Source organism: Schistosoma haematobium, chromosome 4 (assembly GCF_000699445.3).
Source record: "Schistosoma haematobium chromosome 4, whole genome shotgun sequence".
Taxonomy (NCBI): domain Eukaryota; kingdom Metazoa; phylum Platyhelminthes; class Trematoda; order Strigeidida; family Schistosomatidae; genus Schistosoma; species Schistosoma haematobium.
The window spans coordinates 37,213,143-37,237,003 of NC_067199.1; the positions used below are offsets into that span (position 1 = coordinate 37,213,143).

At 34.1% G+C, this 23,861-nt stretch overlaps 1 protein-coding gene across 1 annotated transcript in view; it reads left to right on the forward strand.

Moving 5' to 3' along the window:
- Nucleotides 1-519: 519 nt before the first annotated feature.
- The window catches only part of SBF2_1 (SET-binding factor 2), a gene marked incomplete at its 5' end in the record, with an annotated part of 97,280 nt that continues 73,938 nt past the window's right edge, over nt 520-23,861 (forward strand). The window contains 8 exons of the mRNA XM_051216327.1: nt 520-598; nt 3,798-3,883; nt 3,932-4,456; nt 7,141-7,246; nt 11,710-11,826; nt 13,504-13,636; nt 16,428-16,536; nt 23,458-23,571. Of these exons, the coding sequence (XP_051066904.1) occupies nt 4,271-4,456; nt 7,141-7,246; nt 11,710-11,826; nt 13,504-13,636; nt 16,428-16,536; nt 23,458-23,571 (765 nt within the window). The remainder of the gene's footprint in view (nt 599-3,797; nt 3,884-3,931; nt 4,457-7,140; nt 7,247-11,709; nt 11,827-13,503; nt 13,637-16,427; nt 16,537-23,457; nt 23,572-23,861) is intronic.

Genomic DNA, 23,861 nt, shown 5'->3' on the forward strand with positions numbered 1-23,861 from the left:
CGGCATGGGATTTAACTAACTTGCTTAACTCACTGACGACATCTCAAACTGACAGTTCATACAGTTCATTTTGTCTGTATTACTAGCAAAAGAAATGAACCTCTAATATAGCTTATAACTTTCAGCACTCTAGATTAATCACGATTAATTGGTATCCAAAACTCGTCGTCGTATGTTGACGTATATATATCGGCTATCTGAGGAAGCTTATCAAATGATCCATCTTTATGGAACATTACTCCTTCTGGGATAAAATCTCTCGGATTAAAAACAACTGAATTGTGGTAAGAACCACTACCTGTAGATTCAAATCGTTATTTTCACAAGCTTTGTCCTCCAACTTTCAATATAATAACCCCTTTAGATACTGATCTGAATTATTGAAGAACCCCATAACTTCTCTCCAACGGTCATCTTAGTCATTTCTTTCCTTGAATGTAGATAGAGGAGGAGTCTTAAAATGTTATTGAGCAGCATGAACCATGTATTGTGTTTACATGCACAAACAGACGTCCTTGTTATTGTTTCTCCAATTATGAAGTTATGCTCCGACTGGTGGATTATGCTGTGGTTGTTGGATACGATTTCGAAAAGTCAGGTATGTTTCCAACCGAGGTATTCCATTTAAAAAGGATGTAGAACTCGACAACTTCTTCGGGTTTAAACTGTGGACACTTTTCTACATATTCTATGAAACATTAGTGAGTAGTTATTTCTGTATGATGCTGACGTACTTCAATTCCACCCACTTGTTGTATGATGATGGGTTCCTTGAGGCACAATATCTAATTTAGTATATAGAGTTTCCATGAATTACTTGCTGTAATGATGGACTACACAGTGAAAGTATTATCACCTATATTTATTCGACGTGTCTCAAACCGCTTACCAATATTGATTTCATTAGTACATTCGTAGCTCGCAAGTATCAGCTATAGGGCACTATGTCGGTTAAATGCATTAATCTTGGTCATTACGATTAGCCAAAACCAAATTATTATGTAGTGGGTCTAACTATCATGACTCACGACCCTAGCTCTAGTTAAATTTGTAGTATTCGTTTCCCCACGTCACTTGCATAAACTGGACATATGAGGTAATCGCAAAATCTTTTAGAGGCTTTCCAGTAGGACACTCATAGGTGAGCTGTAATGGACATCTCATTCATTCTGTATCTTACTCCAGTATTCTACCATGGGTTCATGTTTCTACTTCAGGGTATGTAGATCCCCTTATTAACTAAAACCTAAGAAAGGATGTTCTTCTGTTAAGTGCATTAAAAAACAGCCAACACGTCGCACACATCCATCTTCAGATTCAGAAGTGCAAGTTGTATTTTAAGTGCCGCACTGACTCCCACCGTAAGTAATCAAAGAAGCAAAAGTATGAAGTAGATTACGATGCAGGTCGTCCGACTGTAAAGTAAGGGTTTGGAGTTAGTGCAGTCTTCTTGGCTGAGGCTGGTACAATACCTGTGATCGATGGTTGATGACGGTCAACAGCACGAGGTCGGTTTAAGTGACATCGTCTCATTCATTCTGTATCTTCTTTGAATTTATGTGTTAAGTGTTATATCTAAGTTTCCATTCTCCGATCGTGTTCGGTTCTTTAGAACTGCATTTTCCACGACTAGGTTTTTATGCTGAGTAGCAGAAAATCTAAGTCCAGGGCTTCCTGTTGACTACCTCCAATCACCGTCTTAGGGGGAATCATCTTGATCTAATTGGTTCAAATGGCATTTCATTATAAACTCCACATTGCTTCATTTGAATGGCGATGTCCGAGTGAAAGGCTTTCAATAGGTTAAAGTAATTTATCAATGCATTCTTAACGCCTGATACTGCCATGAAGTTTGTCGACTAACATCCAAGTTCAGCCGTCAGGTCAAGAAATACAACTTTAATCAGACATCGGTATGCATGCTCCAAGACCTGACGGCTGGTAAATACTTGATCTATACACCCACGTCCATGCCTAAAACCAGACCCCCACTTTTCTTGGTTTCCGATAAAGCGTTAGATGGTCACCGAAGCTAATATTTCAGATACATCATTGGTCGAACCAATTCCTCTATGGTAATCACTATAGAATTCCTCTCCCCCTCTAATTCACAAGTATCAGTCTGATGGGATCACATCTGATTTCTGGATAATCTGCTATCTCAACCAATCTAACTTAAAGCTAGGTCATTGTCTTTAGAAACACTCATAGATAGCTCATCCGAACCAACTGATTTCCCTGATTTAATTAGTTATGTTCTTTTCAACTTTTATGAAAAATTAAAGGCCTTATGTTGATCTCTTTTTCACACTATGAAATGTGGCTGACAACTAAATAGTAACTTAATGGCAGTCAATATGTCCTTCAACATGTTGCGCCCATCGTTACATTTGAAAGTAGTTCCATCGGTTCCATCGTTATCAGAGTTCCCGGAAGAGCTAAGATATTAACTACGACTCCTTTGGTCAGTTTAAACCAGTTGCTTATCTTTCCAATTCCCTTTCTGTCGTTCGTGATGAGTTTTAGTCGATGCTTCTCATACTGATTAGGTTTTCTTAATCTTTTGGTTCAGGTTGCTGACAAACTTCATTGTTATTTTCATAACCGATTACGAGTCATATTAGGCTACCTCAGTATGAACATCCTCTTCTTGGTCGGTCAAGTTCTTAGTTGGTTTTAGGCTAGACATGCACTTGATATTCTTTCTTTTAATTAGAATTGAAGAGGTCTTGTTCCTGTTTATCAAGCGACAGACAAACGCATATTGTCATATGGACGTGGTCTATCACCTGAGATGTGTTCCGATGGCAACAACAATCTCTTACTGATCCTTTCTAGAAGTGTAAGATAACGATGTGACTGAATTCCATAGACGTCAGTTCCCCCAAGATTATATATACATCTTGCTGATGAGTGTCGGGTAACACAAAATCTAGGCCCAGTACTTCCTACCAATTAATTCCATTCACCTAACAAAAAGTTCGGAAACCGAAGGAGCTGTTCAAGAGTCCTTAATCTATCTGCTTAAGTGTTGAAACTACCCATCACAATTAGATTTAAGCGTTTAGAGTTCTGTAGGCCAGAAAGTTCCTGACAAAACTAATATCTGGTTTAGTCAATATGTCGAAGCGTAGGCGTTGAGAAAAAGCAACGAAGTATAATATGATTTTTTTTGAGTTCTTACTGTCCAGTTTAAAAGGAAAACTCAGAAGTGAGTACCTACTGTAGTCTCATCTGACAGTGCCGGTTTGCACTAGTTCTCCTTATTGACTAGGTGATATCAAGTGGATAATCATTCTAGACTCTAGTATGTAGATCTTGTAGACAAAATACGTTAATGATAAGAGATTCTAAGGCCTTGAATATCTAAGCATATCATTCGATCTGATACTGAGTTTTAAGGTGGATTTTTCTAAATCCTTTTGTTTGTGGGAGGTAACATCTCTAAATATATTGGTTATTCATGTGAGAACTTACTATTATATAGCTGAGTACAGTCGGTTTTGGAGCTTACGTTTTCTGCTTTTGATAGTCCCTATTCGATCAAGCTGCTTGTTATAATGGATCCGAACGAATAAGTGTTCCAGCTTTGACTGTAGTTTTTATTCTCACGCATTTTCCATCCTCTTTTTTCACAACATGATTTCTTGTTATGTGCATGTTTTGGTGTTACATTGTACCACCCATCTTTAGGTTTACTTTTCTAATACACAGTTATATACTTTTTATCGAGTTACATCTACCTTAGCATTTTTTCTTGACTATAAACTCTTTATTTTCAATAATTATTCCCCTAGTTGGCGGTGAAAGTGAAGGGCAGGTCCTACAGAGATTTCCTACAAATTGTTGGGATGATTACCCTTACAATTTCAAAATTGAAACAGTAGGTTATTTGCTACCTTTCATATTGATAATTAAATTTCAAATTTAGTTTTGTCAGCCATGTGGTTGGTATCTCAGCCGAAGTAAACCACCACCAACATTCTTTGTCGCTTATTTGACAGATGTTGATGGAAATCCTTATTTTGCCGCATGTCTAACTTTTCATGAAACTGTGTCTCCTAGTCAATTGATAAATTTGAAAATCCCTCATCACACTCCTCACAGTAGAGTTAGACCTACAGGAAATGCATTCAGTAGTTATCCTCAAAATGGACCTATTAATAATGGTTCATTTGTTGTAAATAAAAATAAAACTTTCTTGCCTACTACAAATTCTATTTCTAATGATGAAAAGTATCAAATTGATTCTTTAGTTCATGTAACGAACATGAATAGCAATGCTAGTTCACCTGCAAACTCACCAACCGGATTCCAAGATCAAGTATTGAATTACTCTGGTCTCAAGTCAATTTATAATGATACCGATGATCCGAATTTAGTACGTCCACCGGAATTTTATGCACCAAAATGTTTAGTGTTCCTAGCTCGTCATCAACATTTTGATGTATTGAAAGTAAGTTATTGTTTTCAGTGTCATATCTTTCGAGTTTTCAAAAAATTGGGGTTTACGAGGTTTCTGAACATTCCCTCAACAAGTAGTGGATTTTTTGGAGTAGTTTTAGGTTTTATTGATATCTTTATCCCCTCTTAGTGAATAAATTAGAATTATGTTTTATTTAAATGTAATTCCTTCATATTTTATACAGAATCCATAACTGGTATAGACTTTATCGACTTATACATTAGTGATTTGTTACCATATATATACCTTTGAGAATAAACTAGTGGGATTATGAGTTTAAATATTACATCACTCGTTTTGCCTTGTTTAATCTATTAGTGTGAAGAATTTTCAGCCAATAATTACGATGCGTAATTTCTTCTACATAGATGTAGTCACTGAAAAATATAAATATATTTGAACATATACTGTATAAAATAGGTTGTCTGTAAAATCGAATCTTTTCGTGGAGATAGACTGTAAACCGGATAATTGCAAACTGAAGAGTAAGAATATGTAAATTGGTTTATAGACTTAAAGATTCAGTTGCGAAAATACTATACTTGTGTCGCTAAAGGTAGGTCTTTGAACGTTCAAAAGTTTTAAACACCTTTAGGGTTGCTTAAACACTGATGATTCTCAACACGAAATATCCAGTGTCACTAAATTATCCCATCTTGTATGTATAAATAAATATCCATCAACGGTAGTTAGCTACCATTCATCTCCAGCCACAAAGGTTGCGACTAGTTTTGCTCCACTGATGTCTTAATTATTGTCGTTTGATATATTCGAAGTATGGATTTTATCGTCTCTTGTTTTTTCAAAGGACAGATTCAGAGGGAAATCTACCAACAACTGTTATATTGCAACCTGAATTTCTCTGATTAGTTTTGTAATAGGTTATGTCTCATAAAAGCGTATGAGTTCATGTGGTTAATATACTTGTTCAGTTAAAATAAATCTAAAATGGCACTTTATCACAACATTTACACAGTTGAAGAATTAGTGGCCCAAATTCTTGACTGTCATGGTCAGTTTAACACTATATCTATACTAATTTACTATTATAACCCGATCAATATGTTCTTTTCCATATATTGATAAGAATACGTCGTTCAATATGTAAATCAGCATCGGTGCTTTATTGTTATTGGTCTTAATCCTGTCTATGAACCAATTGGAATATGGAAATAGTGATTCATTGTCACGCTTTGTTGTGATACACATTATTAATGTTCACCGATATTATATATATGTTAATGTATATAGGTCAGTATATAAAGATCCTTAGCACTGATCAGCCACTGTTTAATGAGCTGCTGTAGATAGCCTTAAACTAATCGTATCGACTAGCAATACTTTTGGTCACAGTTCGGTTTTTTGATTTACTTGTTTTCAAGTTTTAAGGCAAATGACATCATATCATCTGAATGCGTTAGTTTTCATATGAACCAAAATTAAATTCGCGCAATCAAATTTCACCTAGTTGCTTAATTCTCATTGCGCAACAATTTAACAAACAGTATTTGTGGTTATAAAGGTTGAAAAGCCAGATTAATATTAAAATATAACAAGTTATTAGAAAAAATTAAATAGTGTGAGATGATGGAGAAGGTTTGTAGCTCAGATGGGTGATTTTGATGGAGTTTTGTTCTCTGAGCTGGATGGTTTGGTCGTGGAGCTTTCATCGTTCTGAACCATCCAACTCAGAGAACAAAACTCCATCAAAATGAAATAGTGTCCATTACTACTGACCAGACAGAGACAAGCAAAACAAAGAATGACGAAAACATTTCTTTGGTTCTCAACAATGAGGAGAGAAGAAATCAACTGTAAAGGTCATGAGTATATGTTGAATAGTATGAAAAGTTGTTAGTGGCCCTTAAGTGTTAATTATTCTTTGATTGTTGTGGAATTGAATGTTAATAAGAATGTGAGTTGTAAAGTAGCATGATGCAGATTTTTCACTACTGTCCTGTTGTCCCACACGATGGTACACTTAGTAGGACAGATTAATTTGTTTTGCCTCCATGTATATCTAACACTCCAGCTGCTGGTGCTGTAACTCCACGCTAGCCATGCAGTTAGGAAAGTTCATTATCGGATTTCGGAGTATTATTCATTATGATATGACAGAATGCTAGAAATGGCACAATTATGTATCTGCTCAAGTTGTCATATCAGTACAGGAAGTTAACAAGGATGCAGTGTTAAGTGAAGACTAAAAGAAATATATATTTTATGTCCCAGGCTCAAATAAACATATGTACTATTACAGCTGACTATGAGCTATATCATTCAATTGACAGCCAATGATTATGGTCATTGTACCTTGATACTTACTTCAAACTAGGAATCAGTGATTTCTTAAAGTGATATGTTTTTATTGGTTTACGTACTGCTGTTAACTTTTTTCTAACCTACTATACATATCGAGTTGAGGTAAGTATTAGCTGAACATAGGTGTTCTTTTTCAATCTTACTGGTTAATAAAGAGGTTATTGTGAAGATATACTTTTCTTGCCTTTCACAAACCTCTTTTCAAATCTTTGTCGAATTAACTAATGTTTACAGATTCATTTTTATTATACCGTCACGTTATAAGTATATAAACACAAAAGATTTCAGCAATTTACAAGTGGTTTAAACCTTTCTGTTTCATTGGGTATATTATTATTTATGTTTTTATTTAGAACAATCTCAGCTTATTGTATACAGTGTTTGCTGATTCACTACATCAGTATTCAATAGAACAAATGATCGCAACTTTATTGGGTGGCATAGAAGTTCCACCGACTGGTTAGTTGAATTCTTTAATATATTCCTTATTCATTCTTACCCGAAGTAAATGAATACTTTATAGTGTAATCAATTCAACAGTATCTTCAAAAAGTAGCATATAAGTAGGCCGACAATGCAATAATACATACTATGTAAACTATAAAATTCAACTCTTCTTACAAACTCCCCTATACTAATGATGATAGTCATAAGGTACACTCTAGTAACTGATTTCGAAAGGTAGTTCTCAGTTGTAGTAAGAATTTGTAACCATCGTAGTTCAATCACGTCGGGTGTTAGGTAGTTGCTCTCTAATGGCATTGGGAAATGTCGCGAATTGATTGAGGTCCACCGTTTGTCTCGAGACTTCAAGGTCCTGAGTTTGACCCATGGAGGAGTCGTAAATACGCATTGTTGATAGGTCTCATTTTAGGACTAAACGGCTGTATATCACTTACTTGTTTTCAGTGGTTATCTAACTATGATCGGTTCGCTGTGTAAACTATTGAAAATAAACCGTATTTGTTTTATTCATTTTTATGTGAATTCCTAAGATTTTTAAAGTGTCTGACTCTGTCTGTTTCAATTTTATGTGTCCTAATGATTTACTAAATTGGTAAGGCAGATAAAATCAGTCTAAGATAAAAACAAAAGACCTATTACATTCTTATATTTTTTCTTACTGTGTTGACAATTGAAGATCGTTTGTTCATCGATTACAAGAAATATCCATTTTGTTCAGTATTCTACTTAAATATAGAGCGAACTTTGCTTTATTTCACTAAAATACATTTAACACTTGTATGAAACTTATAGTTAATTGTTTGATAGGTCTATTTTTGATTATAAAAACTCAAAAGCAAGTGTAATTATATAGACAGACAATTGATCATATTTTAAACCTTACCTTTTAGGAATTGATGTAAGTGTTAACTAGGCATTATATTGATATTCAACAAAATGATGTGAAGATAATATATATTCATTTTATCGAAGATTCACTACAATTTATGTCCTTAAATACAACAGTTTATTATTGTGTGCTGTCTAATTTCATGCTATTTGCTTACCAGAACATTTTCAATGTGAATGTAAGGCTAACTTCTTTTTCAACTACATTCACTAGATACTTTAATTCTTCTTCTACCTCATTTGGCTTAGTTTAAAAGTTTATTTATCCTTTTTTAAGTCTTAAAATGTCAAAAGTTCAAGGATTTTCACGGTGATTGGTAGTTTTCCCTAAAAATTTATATCATTTGGATGGTAGTTTTTCTTAATAAAGAAAAAGTCATTTTATCTGTTCATCTCGGACTTGATTTTAATCCCTATTTAAAAGTAAATACGAGAATTGAGAGAATAGTATACATGTTAGTCAGTTCGTAGCACAGCCTCTTTTCAATACTGAATCTGCGTTCTATTTCAAGCGTTTCTAAGCATTTTGGGATTTATCTAGTGGGTGGGTGCTGCATACAACGTTTTTTCAATCCTGTCTATTTTTTAGGTCAGGTTATATAGATTTAGATAGTGCCTTTTGGATTTATAAAATTATACTGTTTATATGATTGACAGCCTAATACACCAGTAACGCTTACAGTATTATTTATGACAACAATTGTGTAGTATGTTTATCTATTTTCATTTAGTTAGAATCATTACCAAAAGTTTATTAGTTTTAAAAAGTGTTGAGAAATAACATAGTAAAGAGAATACGTTTAGGGGTTGAACTCATCTTCATCAAGTGTATAAAACTTTTTATCACACTGAAGGGTAATTATGATTTGCAGGGAAAAGTTAGTCTTGTTAATTTGTTAAAGATGATTGTTAAGATACCTTGCTCGATCTACGTTTCGTGCTATTTGGTATTATCTCTATGGAATTTGGACCCGCATCATCCAAACGTCACAGCCTAAGACGTTACTACTAATCTGACATTGATCACTACTCAGTGACCAATCAATCACTTGTAAAGTATATCTCGTTCTAGGTATCATTAGCAAGGTTCGGCTTGATAATTTCGAATAAATTGAGCATTGGATAGATTTTTATAAATAAATAATATATTTGTAATATCCCAATAAGTTGAAAAATGAGATTTTCTGACGTTTCATGACTCAGTGTAAGCTACTTCTGCAGAGAATAAATAACCGAATCAAGATTAGTCCAAGTTTATATAGTACAAAGGGACAAAAGAGTATTCTTGTTCTGTTTGTGTTATGTCGTAGCACTGACCAATGCTCATAGAAAACCCTAAGCAACCAATAGGCAACAAGGACAAGGAAACTGTTACTCTGTGCTTGACGGCTGGTCCAATGCTAACTAGCTTCGAACGAAGAGAAGGAATACAAGACTAATGATCACCAGTCTAAGATCGTTCTTATATTTCAGACATACGTAGTTTATATACAAGCAGATCAAACCGCATCACATCACAAAATAGACAATAACAATTATGCATTATCAAGCTAAAAAGTAGCTTAGAGTAGGGGAGACTGCGAATAAATCGTATAACAGTGTTTAATGGGTTAATCGAAAGCTTATGAGTAGAGGAATACATATTTAATAATAGTCCATAAATTAGTCTTGGAATTTACCGTTCTTTTAGTCTTCGTTTGGATATAATAGTCTGAATTATAGAAGAAAGGGAACTATTAGATTAGTCAGTCATAGTAGGTATACATTAAAATTTCATAAGATGGCGGTTGGAGGTAGTCGACAGGAAACTCTGGACATGAGTTTCGTGTTATTGAGCACTTGTCGAAAAGGTGTGCCTGTAATCTTGAGGTAACCAAGGTTCCCTGGCAGATGTGACCCTGTGTCGCCCAACTTCACAGTCTGAGACGTTATCACAGCTGTTTGGACGGCGACTGACTTCCTGTAGGACAGATGTATGTACAATTGATTTATCACTAATCTGTGATGAATGTCATGTATCTTAAGTCATTCTGAGTAGTCGAATTCTATCTGTTCCCTCAAGATTACAAGTACCCCTTTCTGACAAGTGCCAAGTAACACAGAAGCTAGGTTGATTAGGTTGTTTCGACTATCTTTAATTACCACCTAAAATTTCAATGTAGTGTAAGCGATGTTGAGTCACTTAGACTAGTGACCACACTGCAAATTGATCGATAGAATTCGCTCAACACTAAGAAGGACTTGGGATAAATGAAATTAGTCATTACTTAGTGATCAATCAATTGTGAATTAAAATATATTTTACATTATGAGATTTTGCTGTTTGTTGTTCATTGTTTAGGTCAGAGACTTCATGGATCTTCTTTTCGATATGATCACACTTAGTTTTTAAGTTTTTTCTCTTATCACTTGAGGATTACCGATACTGCACTATCGACATACTACAATTTTTCTATGTTTTCATAATGTGAATTGTTTGTTACACGTTCAGATAAAATGTAAGATAACTGAAAACATTAGAAGCTAAGTTTAACTCTATATCACATAAGTCTGTATGATTACTAAAGTTAAATTTCGAGCATAATAAACTTAGTAGGTCTTGTGCTAATGAATTTGTGATTAGTGGTTAACTGTTTTTAGATAATAATTTAAATCCCGCCTACTGTAACATCCCATGTTGACTAGCATGGTAATAAGTGTAAATGTAGCTAGGGATAGTCAACCCGATAGTGTCATCTCTCTTTAGAGTCATTGGTCATTAATGTGATTCATATCGATAGGTTCTGAGTTTCTACTGTAGTTTTGTGCTATAGTATTGACTTACGTTTGAGGATTGTAAATAAACGGTTCAATGTCACTGTTTCATTCTTTACCTTATAGTCATCAATCTTATTTCGTATGTTAGGTATGCCTAATCACCATTTACCTTGATGAGCGATGCTTTTCGTTGTGGAAGTAGGGTAAAAGTAAACCGGAGGCGAGCAACACAAGGACAAGTCATCAGTTTATAAAGTCATTAGTATTTGATTAAAGCGATATCGGTAGATGTAGACTACCTATCTGGGGTCTGCGTGATAATCGCAATCGGTAGTTGGAGATTTTGTGTCGAGATGATTCAGAATCGGTCACAGTGGTGCAAATGCAAGGACTCTTTGTCTTTAGATCTTCAACTCCAGCATTCCTTCATACATCCCTTCTTCTTAAACTATATTCTCAATAGTTAGTTCCACACATTATCATTGGTACTTCGACGGCTTGCTAATTTTTCTTGTTATACTGATGTTTCAAATATAGCAACTTACTTTAATGTACATTTGTGCTGTAGTTCAATGAAATGTAAGCCGCTTAACCTAACCAATGAACTACAATATGGAATAAAATACTAAGGTAACTAGATTACATTTAAACTCATGGCTCAGCAGTAGTTTTATGGTCAGAACTTCAACCAACATCATAATTTCATTGGTCGAAACAAATGAAATCAAAAGAAATATTTTCTGTTTTGTTATTTTAGCCTCGATTGGTAACTTTTTTTTTCAAGTGTATTTTTTATATTTTATTTGTAATAGGTGGTCCACGAATTACATTCAGTTTAGGGGTTGGTGATCGACAGACAATTCAACCTGCTCATTGTAGTACTATACCTGTGACACGGAATTGTGTAGCTTTACTATTTAAACACTTAGGTAAGATGTTGTTTTAAATGTATAATTTAATACTAGATTTTTATTCATCCTTCTTTACATAAGAATATGTGTATATAATGACTATTTACTTATTTGTTTCTGTTTGCTTTTTGTTCCCGTTACCCAATCATATATTTAAGTTATGTTCATACCTACTTCTTATAAAATCAATCAGTGTATATACATACATGATGATTTTCATTTATTATACTTTGCTTTTAGTTTTCTGAATAATGAAAGCAGACATTTCGTTAAATGACGTTAGATAAGTAGAATGTCAGAAAAGTGTTATATATATTTGATTTAAAGAGGAGTTAATGTTCGTCCACTTTATTGCTAAAGTGATTCCCATCTATAGACATGAGAGATTCCTTGTATTTTTCTTTTCTTCATCAACACAAATATAACCTGAAGTCATTGTATGCGAACCGGCTCGTGTAAATGCGTATCGTATCGGAATATAGTCAAAAAGCGTATGAATGTTGAATTTGGAGTAGTAGCTGTAAACTCTGAATTTGTCAAGACTATTAATGCTTTATATTTCATCCTATGTCATCTGATTTAATCAACGATCTAAAGTGTGTTCATAATTTAACACTTCATACTTAAGTTCAATGACTGATATAATACACAAGTATTATTATTTAAGTGATCATCAATCGCTATATACTTCTGACTTCGGAAATTAAACAGAACAATAGTCTAGTGATTGTTAACCGACAAATATGAAATAGTATAAAGTAAAAGACGTTACTAATTTTTAGCATCGACACATAAAGTTTGAGTTTTCAGATTGGCAGAATATAGTTAGGAGAAATACATCACCAGTTTTATTGTCAGTGTACAAATCCTATTTATAAGCAAATATGAATGGTGGCTAGCAGTGGAATTCAGGACGCGCATTTCGTCCTACTTGGGACTCAGCTGGATATATCTGCATCCCATAATTGGCGTTCACTCTGGGACTCAAACTTAATACCGTTCGCTTCAAACGTCATCGCGTTATCCACTCAGCTAAGGAGTCCTGACAGCCACCTACTTGTGCAATGAGGTGAAGTTTAAGTTCATTTGGTATTGTTTGTTTGAATCTTTCCATTGATGTTTAAGATTGGAATTGATCAGTCTCGTATTGGTATATGTGCATCTTGTACGGATTGCCTCACTATTGCCTTAAGCCACAAACATTATAAGCAAATAGGACGAAACACGCATTCTGGATACCACTGTTAGCCACCATCATCCTTTGCTTGTAGTGCTTGTGACTTAAGGCAATATTGAGGCAATCCGTACAAGATGCACATATACCAATAAGAGACTGATCAATTGCAGTCCTAAACATCAATGGGAAGATTCAAACAAACAATATTAAATGAATCTAAATCTTATTTGGTATTAATAATTGGATTACTTAAATGATACTTTTCAAAAAGTAATTAATAGTGTATTTGAAATCTACTTCGATTTAGGTTTTTGTTTGTTTAGAAAAAGGCGCCCATGGTTACAGTAGTATAAAATGTGACACAAGAAAATCCATCAATTTAAGTCATCTAGAATTTCAAACTAAATAGTTCTATCATGAATTAATTTGATCATCAGCTTAGGTGTTTGATAAATGTATCTGTACTATTGTTCATTCCTTTTTGCTACATTTTATACATATATTTTATTCATTTCTAGGCATACATAATGTGATTTTATTATTCACTGCAATTTTAAGTGATCAAAAAGTACTGGTTTGTTCACGTAGTGTAAATCGGTTAACGGAAGCATGTCATGCATTAACTTCTATACTATATCCTTTAAAATATAGGTAAGTTAATTCGTAATAATAATAATAATAATAATAATAATAATAATAATAATAATAATAATAATAATAATGGTAGTGTAAATGGTTGTATATCTTACGTGGTTTTAAAATTTCCATTTCACAACAAATATGGGACCATTGTTTATTATTCACATACATGAACACATGCATATCTTCATTGAGGTTTCAGTAGTGTAGAAATGTATACGTAGGGAAATGTCAAGAGAGATTCATTCTAGTTTCAATTTTATATTTTTGTCTGGAAAAACAATTTTTTTACTACATAATGTTAAAAATATTTTTGCGACCATATGTATATTCGTTCGTTCGTTGGTCGTATGTAATCAACTAATTGTGTACGTAAATGTTTGTATGCAAGTTTTCAGTCATAACTGTAATGGTTTTGTTCTATATGTAAAAGGAAAGTTTATTTCTTTTCTTCTTTTCGTTGATATATAAACTTCCTGATAGTAGTCATAAAAAATAAGCAGTCAAAGAATTCTTTTGCTAAAGTTTACTGATGGATAGTTTGATCATCGTGTGTTAGAAACTACCAAATTGATAGGTACTTGATGTTGAGATGATCTAGAAAATTCGAAAAAAAACCCAAAAAGGCTCTGAAAACATTGAGAAGCATCTTATCCAATCAGCATTCATTAGGATTTTTGCCAGAAACATCTAGAAAGTGACAAGTCACATATCGAGTTTTTGATTGGATGGTTACCTATACTTCTACTATATTTAGTATCGTTCCAGAATTTTCCGGAAACTCAAGGCCATCAAAGATACTATAAAAACCCTAGATTTTCCGTACATAAACGAACTTTTGAAGTAAAGCGTTTCTTCCATATTTCGCACCTTTTCTATCGTGTACAAATTGCTGTGTAGATCTGGTCTGGGGGTTACTGGAAGGGCTTAGGAACCGAATCTAGCGTTCAAGAAGAAGAATTACCACCTGGAAACATATCCCGTCAGGCTCTTAACACGATTAGGTTCGAGATCAGTTAAAATGTAAACTGGCAAAAAATCTACACAATAATCACGAGTATTGGTGGGCAGTGAAAGCAGAAAAGATGGAAGAGATGAGTCCTCGTGATTATCGTAATCAATGATTGCAGACGTTGGGTGAATTGGTTCAAAATCAGTTGGAACGACTCAAATGTATTCATTCTCTGTCAATCTCTACATCCTGAATCTTAGATTTATTTTATCCCTACTATTATTCCACAAATTCATTCTTTTCAGTTTACATCCTCTATATTTAGTTTTGACTTGTATCACTAATTTTACTAATTTATAATTTTTTGTATCATATCTTCTATGTCTAATCTTTTCTATTTGCACTAGTACTGTTACTACCTCTACTACTCTGAAATTTGCCCTTAGAATTCCTTGTCTGTGCTAATGGTGTATAGAAACTTGGACTGATATACTCATGAGCCAGTTCCTACGTTACTTATGACTGATTGGATGAAAGATTATTACTACTTAACATATAAGTTAACATTTTCTGTCTTGTTTCATCCTACGATGTACCTGAGGTAGTCACTAAACATGTGTAACATATCTCAACTACGATGGTTGGTGAAGTTTTGATAATTTCATCAACCGACTTACATTATCACCCGATATTCTTTGCTCAACGTCGATATTACTTGTTTATTTGTTCCACCATGAACAAGAAATAATGTAAGGTGCACATTCCATCTATTCCCTACAAGCTGATGACATAATGGCTTTCGAGGCAATCTGCACTGGATGGACATTGTGTAAAAGAGACTGACCAAAATAGTCAAAATATCAACGAGATAATCTAGACCGTTACAAATGCAATTACGATACCCGTAGTATGTTTGAATCCGTGTGATCGGGTTGTTATTTACGTAGGCAGTTGTATTATCTGGTCTGATTGTTGATTAATTCACCTACATAGCCTGTATAGGACCAATGACCTTCCGTTAACTAGTGATATCATGGCCTTTTTTATTTGAACTACGGCTAGATGATAGTGTGATAACGACCAAGATCAATACTTAACACATAGTGACTCAAGATACAGTTTTCCACACTATTTCCCCTTGTAATCAGAACACAACAAAGAGTACAGCAGTTGGAAAAACTTTTATTGTAGAAGTTCAGTTCATTACTTGGAACTTGTGTGATCATGTAGATCAAATACCTTATCTCACAACAGTATGAATAATAAAATATAATGTACATATAATTACACCATAAGTGAAGGGGAACTAAATAACAGATCTGTAATAAGTTAGCAACAACTTAAGAAAAACCCAACTGAGTGAATGCAGAAGAATATAGGAATACAATAACCCAAATATCTAATTATTATTACAATAAAACTATGAACAATAATTCATTATAACTAAGTTTGGGGATTTGTGGAGATTGTAGTAGTGTTAATAGTTAAATTCACGAGTCGATATAAACTAGGCTACCATTGAAAATCTGGAAATACTGGACGGCCTTTTCTTCCTAGTATGGGACTCCTGAACAATGCGCATCCACGATATCACATGCGGGACTCGAGTCCTGGACCTTCAGCCTCGCGCACGAACACTTAACCTCTAGACCACTGAGCCGGCATCCAATAGTGTTAATGTCTATCTTCAATCGATCTATGATCTTGCGCAAGTTTGAGGTTACAACTTTTACAATATTAGCCCCGTTATGACAATATTGTAAATTCGATTTCTATAGGTAATACTACATATGTAATATATTCTACGTAATTTTCAGAAATTGTTTAATTTTATTTTTGTCCATTTTGTAGTCATACATACGTTCCTATACTTCCTAAATCATTGATTGAATTTGTCAATGCTCCAACTCCATTTCTTTATGGTATTCATTCAGGATATCAGCATTTACTATCTGATATGGTAAGTTTAGACGGTGTTTCATTCAATGAACATGTTTCTTTTTGCATGTTAAAAATGGAAACATTGAAGGTAAAAAACATCAAACAACATGGAAATTATAGTTAAATAACAATAGCGTAAAACGTTTTCATAATATCTCAACTGTTTCATTTCTTTGTCAGGTAGCGCTATGTGATCTTTATGCGACAAGTTTAGAATTAGAGAAAATTTAAAACTTTTTACTAGTATAAGTTCTGTAATCAAATGCGGTATTAAAATACAACTAAGTTGGCTTTCAAATGTTGTTTAGGGTACTACTGGTCTTCATCAACGCTTATTTTGACCATGAGGAGTGAAGTAGTTGTACATGTTGACAGTTTCACTTATCTTGGAAGTCCAATCAATGCTAGTTTGATTTCTTTTATTATGACCCAAGTACTTTTATGGCTTAGTATTCTTGAGCACTATTTCGTTCGACAAATCCCCAAATCAGAACATAGTTTAACAGGAACGCAATTATATTCCAAATGGATGGAAGTAGGAATCATAATAAGAAAAACGTTAGTATATTTATAAATTTTACATGAGGAGATTCTAGAGTCTTCTCTAAGTATCTACTAGCACTGATTAGTCAAGGGGTAGCCAATCAGCGTGCTCCAACGCAATCGCACACGGAACATGCTTTTATCCAATCTACATCCTGTTAACACCTCTCCGTTGAGCAGATTCGCAGGATCTGGTCCACCTGAAACCGCGTGACTGGTATGTGCTTTCGATTTGTCCACCTAGACAATAAAGAAGTGGTATTACTTTTTGCTTGCACAGAGACTGACCTGTCTGTTCCAGGAGTGTTGATTTCAAAGGTGTTCAGCAGAACATCAAGAGGTATTCTATGTCAGGTCTCGTTGCTGGTGATCGAAGTTGCTTTCGGTTGGTTAACATGACGCACCCAAACTTCTGAACCAACTGTCACTTCATAGATTACACTTCCTTTCCTTTGCGCTATTCAACCAGCTATCCATATAGGGTGTTTTCCACGATAGTCCATAGCAAGTAATTTTTGACCCACAGTGAACAATCGTCTTTGTGCTTCATGATGTCTATTGAATTGCTTCTCCATCGTTATATTTCGTTGAGTCTCAAGAGCGGGCGTCGGACGAATGACATTGAAATGTATTCGTATTTTCCTGCCAAATAAAGCTTCTACTGTAGAGACCCGTCAATTGTCTGAGGATTCGGTGTAGAACGATAGATAAGCAGAAACCTCTCTAAAATCTCTTCGGTGGTCCGCCCCCCTTTGACTTTCGCGGAATATTTTTAAATGTACCAAAATAGCGTTCCACTTGGCCATTGGATTGAGGATGGAATGGAGGTGTTCGGACATACTTCATTCTGTCACGCCGACAAAATGTACTGCGAAAATCAAAGCTGAAATCATGGCCAATACTACAGTCACACTTAAACTTCACTGGTCACTTCATATAAAAACTTACCGTTCGGTAGCTGATACATACAGTGAGTGACCAGGAAGTTTTCGCATAGGACAAGCTACACAGTCAGAAAACTACGATAACTATTTAATGGTTTTGGGGTCCCAGAATTAATAGTTAGCGACAATGGAACACAGTTTACGTCTGCTATCTCAGAATTTTGTCAGCAGAACGGAATCAGTCCAAATGACTCAGATATATCTACCTTTTTCTATCCCTAGATTTCGAATCTGAAATTTATTTTATTCCTACTTTTCCACAAATTTATTCTTTCTTCTTGAATAATATACTTTATGTATCACTAATACTTAAAATGTTTTTTCTAGTTTTGTTATTCATTGTAATAATTTCATCTAGATGTTCTGATTAATGTAGTTTAGTAACTTGAACCAATAGATATACATATACATTGCTTTCTACTGGAAACTGTATTCATAGGCTTATGTTATTACCAACTCCTTAAAAAAAAAACAATGCACTGTCAACTAGCGTCCCTTAGCCTCCTAATGACCACATTGATCACTGAGATTTGATCAAACTTACAGATTAAACATTGTAACCCCAGTAATCACTGTTTACCACTAATACGGATAATCGGATTAATTGATTATAATTTAGAATTAATTATTGTCTGATCGCTACTTGGTGTCATGTAATTAACTGATTAACTAACTAACTGCATAATTCATTGATTAGTCTGTATCAAATACATTTTTTTTTCTCTCTCTCTCTATGAAAAAAAAGAATTAACTAACTAATTAAATTAAACTGGTTTATATTATTGTATGATGCTTCATGCTAATATTTATGTATTGATTGAGAAATACATTTGGTTACAAAAAAGAACGATGTGTTGTGCATACGAACCATATACATATATAATGACTAATTTAGAATTCGGATAAACTTCACCTTTTCAACACGTCCTAGTTTCTACTTAATCTATACGGCACTAATAACACTTAGTGAATATATATATATATATATATATATATATATATATATATATATATATATATATATATTATATATTATATATTATATATGGTAGTACCTGTCATCACCCCCAGGGTAAAGATAAATGTAGATGAAAGTGGGAATATGGAATGGTTTTGTGGTTGAATTATTCATTGATTGGTTGGTTGTCCATTTCAAAAGTTTATGGGCATTTATTATTTTTTTTAAAAGAAAAAGTTATAGAGCTTTGTTGAAAATAAGGATGTGTTAATAATAAGATTACTATGAATGAAATGGGCTAGTTATTTAAAGTAAACACTAAGCGTTTTTATCGGTATAGGGGTTGTAAAGATTATTAAGTTTTTGATTGAGATTATGAACCGATTGATGTTAGACCACCATTGAAAACCTGGAAGCACTGAACGACCGTTTCGTTCTATTGTGGGACTCATCAGCAGTGCGCATCCACGATCCAGCTCGCGGGATTCGAACATCTAATGTCTAACATCAATCGTTTCATGGTCTCAATCAAAAACTTAATAGTAAGCGTTTTGATAATAATAATGGTGTTGTAATAAACGTATTATATATAATGTCCAAAACTAATGACCACTTCATAATCTTTGTCTAGGCATTATAAACACCTAAGTCTAATATATCATAGAATGCTTATAATATTATTTAGTTCTATTTTCACCGACAAATAAAGAATTAATATTAATGTTAGCAGTATTTTAAGAGACGATAGTATGTGTTTACTAATGATAGTGTATCACATTTATTGTTACATAGTTTTATATCGATTCTTTTGTTCTCTATATATGAAGTGCAGGTTTGAGTTAATGAGCGGTTTTTTGAATCTTCTTGTTGTTGATGTTGAGGTCCAAAATTAATCTATCCCTTTTCACATACGCACATCTTGAATTTTACTGATAACCACTATCCAAATTTACTAAAAAGTGCTCACAACTTAAGAACAATATCTAGACAATCCATGCAACATGGATATATGTCAAAGGAGACTGATCAATTGCTTTCCTCAACATCAACAACTGAAACATTCAAAAAACTTTACAAATGGGATAAAGTTCACTCTTGTTGCACAAGCCAGTAGCCAATTGGATATAATTTGTTGGGTGTTTGAATTGAAAGGTACTGGGTTTGAGTCCCGCTTTGAAAATCAACACAGTGGTCTTGGTATATATGGCTGATTAGTCCTATACAGAGTGGCACGCGCCTTCTGTTATATTTGGGGAGTTGTCGCTGTTATGTACGTATTGAATTTTTTGCGTCCCCAGTCTTACTACCATAAATTGACAGGTAGGAACCATTTAAATTCCTCAGTGCTGCTTGTTGTACTAGTAGACAGGAGTCATTACTATTACCGCGACGCAAAGCAAGAACACGAAAAACCGATGCAATGAAAGTCTATTGACTCCTTAAAAACACGTCTCTAAACAAGTCTTAAAATCATGCCATCCTTAGACCACAATATAATCATTTATATACCAGATTTTACGCAAAATGTTGTCACATAGAGGGTAAATACATGAGTACCCGACCGTTGCTGCCGCATTGACGCGGTGGTCGGGTTTGCCGATCGTAATGAACCAGTGGAGCTATACTGGTTCCTCAAGGTCTTACCATGTCAGACAGGTCAGTTTAAGAGCGGTAAGATTAAAAGCAGCTAACCTAAGGTCTGAGGGCGAAATTGTACTGCTGACTGTACAGAGGTGTGACGGTGTGGTGTGTGCTACTTGTATTAACATAAGTAGTATGTAATGTTAGTCGTGAACAGAAGGTCTGGCAACAGAGAGACAAGAGGATCGAACAATAAAAAATGGAAACAGAATGCAGTTTGTATGAAAATGCAAGAACAATGAAGTCTGAGTCATTTTGAGACAGTTGATGGATATTTTGCAAATTTAGCATTTACTTTATGATTGTTAGATTTTACTAACAAGTCCTGTAATTTTGTGTCAAATACATTCGATTGTCCCCATTGGTGTTTCCTTCAGACAACCGGCATAACAGCGATTCTGCCTTCCAACAAGGAAAGGTGATGTTATAAAAGTTCGACCCTAAAAATACTCACCTCGCCTTATCTCACCGATATCCGTCTCCGGCAGTATGGTCTCAGCAAGTACAGAGCTAATTCGAAAATTACTCACAAAACGATCTTGTGTGCCGAACCTCAAGTAGTTCTCCTTTGGGCACTGCGGTCACGCTCTCAGGTCACTAAGACTACCTCTAATCCAATTTCCTTTTCAGGTACCTCCAGAAGAATTCTTCCACGGTGTGGGTAACCGGGATGTGAAAACTGCCTGCATACCTCTGACAGCACTCAAGATCACTGACTGAAATGCACGAGTTTACCATAAGTACACTAAATATAGTTCACCTGAATAAATATAAGGAATAAAGTTGTTACGCTGGACGAGATTTCACAATGGTATTATTGGATAAAATTTATACTGAACTGATCCAACAAAATATTGATCTCAAAATGTCATTTTATGAATCTCATCATATCATATACTTTATCAGTATGACCTTGGCTGATTATAAATTAACCTGGTAGTAAAATTTTATACAGGTAGTTTTTAACTATTCAAAATTCAGATAGTGTAAATGCATAGTTTAATTCTTAAAACTACGAAAGAGGTTAGTGATAATGTTAGAAAGCTCCAAATTATTCCTCGATAAAGTCCATAGGGGATCAGAAAAGGTTTGGAAACATTTTATTCAGTGTTAAATGTATTCATCTCGAAAACTTCTAGAGCATGAAGACTCACGTGTTACATGTCTTATTGAATATTTACCTATACTGCTGTCACATTTAGTACGGTTCCAGAAATTTCTAGAAGCTTAAGGCCATATGTAATTCTATAAGTTCCCCACGTTTTCCTATACATGAACTAACCTAGGAGTAAAACGTTGTTTTTGCTCTGGAGGTTACTAGAAGCGGCTGGAAAATCGGGCCAAACTTCGGTTTAGTATACTTATCAGTTAGGAATTAAAATTTGAATTCGAGGTTATGCTTATGATGAATTATTAGCTTTTAAGGTTAAGGTTATCTTGAAAAGTGCGTAAAACTTTACAAAATTTAAATACACTTATTTATATATATATATATATATATATATATATATATATATATATATATATATTTCATGAAAGACTAGTCGGTTTCTTTAATTGTCATTTCCGTAATCGCTTGGATTTTTAATTTTGGCCTTTTTTTAAGCTGAATATTATTAGGTTTTACTTAAATTCTAATAAAGTACAAGTTTACCATTACCACGTTTTGAATTTCGCGCAAAAATGCCCTAACTGCTACCTTAAATCTGATTAGTACGTTGTAAAGTATGTATTCGGTGTTAATTAATATCGATTGTGATATATTTGATACAAAAAATGATTTTGAATGCATAATCGGCTTATTTTTTCCTGTACATACTCATCCTCTTGAAATCGGGAGTTAATTGTCATACTGTCTACATAATATTGCGCAAACTAATATCTGTTACTTTCGTAGTTTAAATCATGAATTAAATCTAGACCATCGCTGGAAACTTTGAAGCACTGGATAGCTGTTTTGTTATGATACGAAACTCCTCAGCAATGCTCATCCAAGTTCACTCATCCATTGATCTTCTTGTACTAATAATATCTATGAGGATGGAATAGATATCCAGAAGAATAGAAAACTATTTTTACAATTATTTCTTTCCTTTAGATTATTTTGAATTCTTTAGATATCAGATTAGGACACGATATTCAGATATGTTACTACAATAACATATGCTTCTGATTTATCAGAAATATGAAGTTGTTAAATAATTTTTTTATAGTTAGATTTCGAATCAAACGATAATATTCATGGAAGGTTTAGACAAAAAATGATACATATATGCTTTTATCAGTCTTTAATATGATGTTCTAACATATCGATTTGTATACGATTGAATTTAGTTAGTAGTGGAATTTAGGATGGACATTTCGACCCGTTTGGGACTCATCAGTTGGGTGTATCCCCATTTCAAGAGATGTCTGTTGCACATGAACTTGTAATATGATGGGTATACTGCGGCAATCAGCATATGATTGACCTATGACGAAAGATGGTAAAAATTTGGTTAAAATATTAATAACGGGATAATCCAAACCGTTGAAAGTTAAAATATCTAATTGTAGTTGATGTTCAAGATCAAAGGACCTGGGTTCGATTGCCAATGATGGGGTTATGAATGTGTCATATTAAGGAGTCACTTACAGCGAATATACTGTTGCCCTTTGCTTCCAGGTTGGCAGCATTTGTAACTTAGATAGGCTCGTTTTCTCTAGGACGTTTAGAAATTTCCACAACCTCCTTACAAGTTCAAGTTATAAATTAGCAAAATAATTGTGTAATATGATAATTTAAATCAAAACAAATGAAGGCTGTAATTGTCTTCTGTTTTTTGTTATCATTTTCGTGGTCGTATGTAACTAGGTTGATGTTTTTGTTGCGGATCTTGATGGAGGAAGTGTTGTGTGCCCGGAAAATATTCCTATCCCTCAACTGCCTGATCCATATTTCACTGAAGTTGTGGAGAATTTATTCCAGGTAAGTAAATAAGTGTACTGGAGTACGTAATTGACTAGTTGATTATCTCCTTTTTAATGTTAAAAAGATGACAACAGCATTTCTCTCCTTTTATTCATACGTCTGTAAATAAAAGGCGGTTACTTGGAGAGTTGAAGACCTTCCTTTTTATTCATGTTTGATTACTTTTGGAATGTTGTGCAGTGTATAATTATTGGGTCACTGAGTAGTATCCAATGTCTTGTTTGCCTAGTCTTTCAAGTTTGATGGAATTTTATCTAGATCAAGCTACTTAGACTTGTAGCTTCATT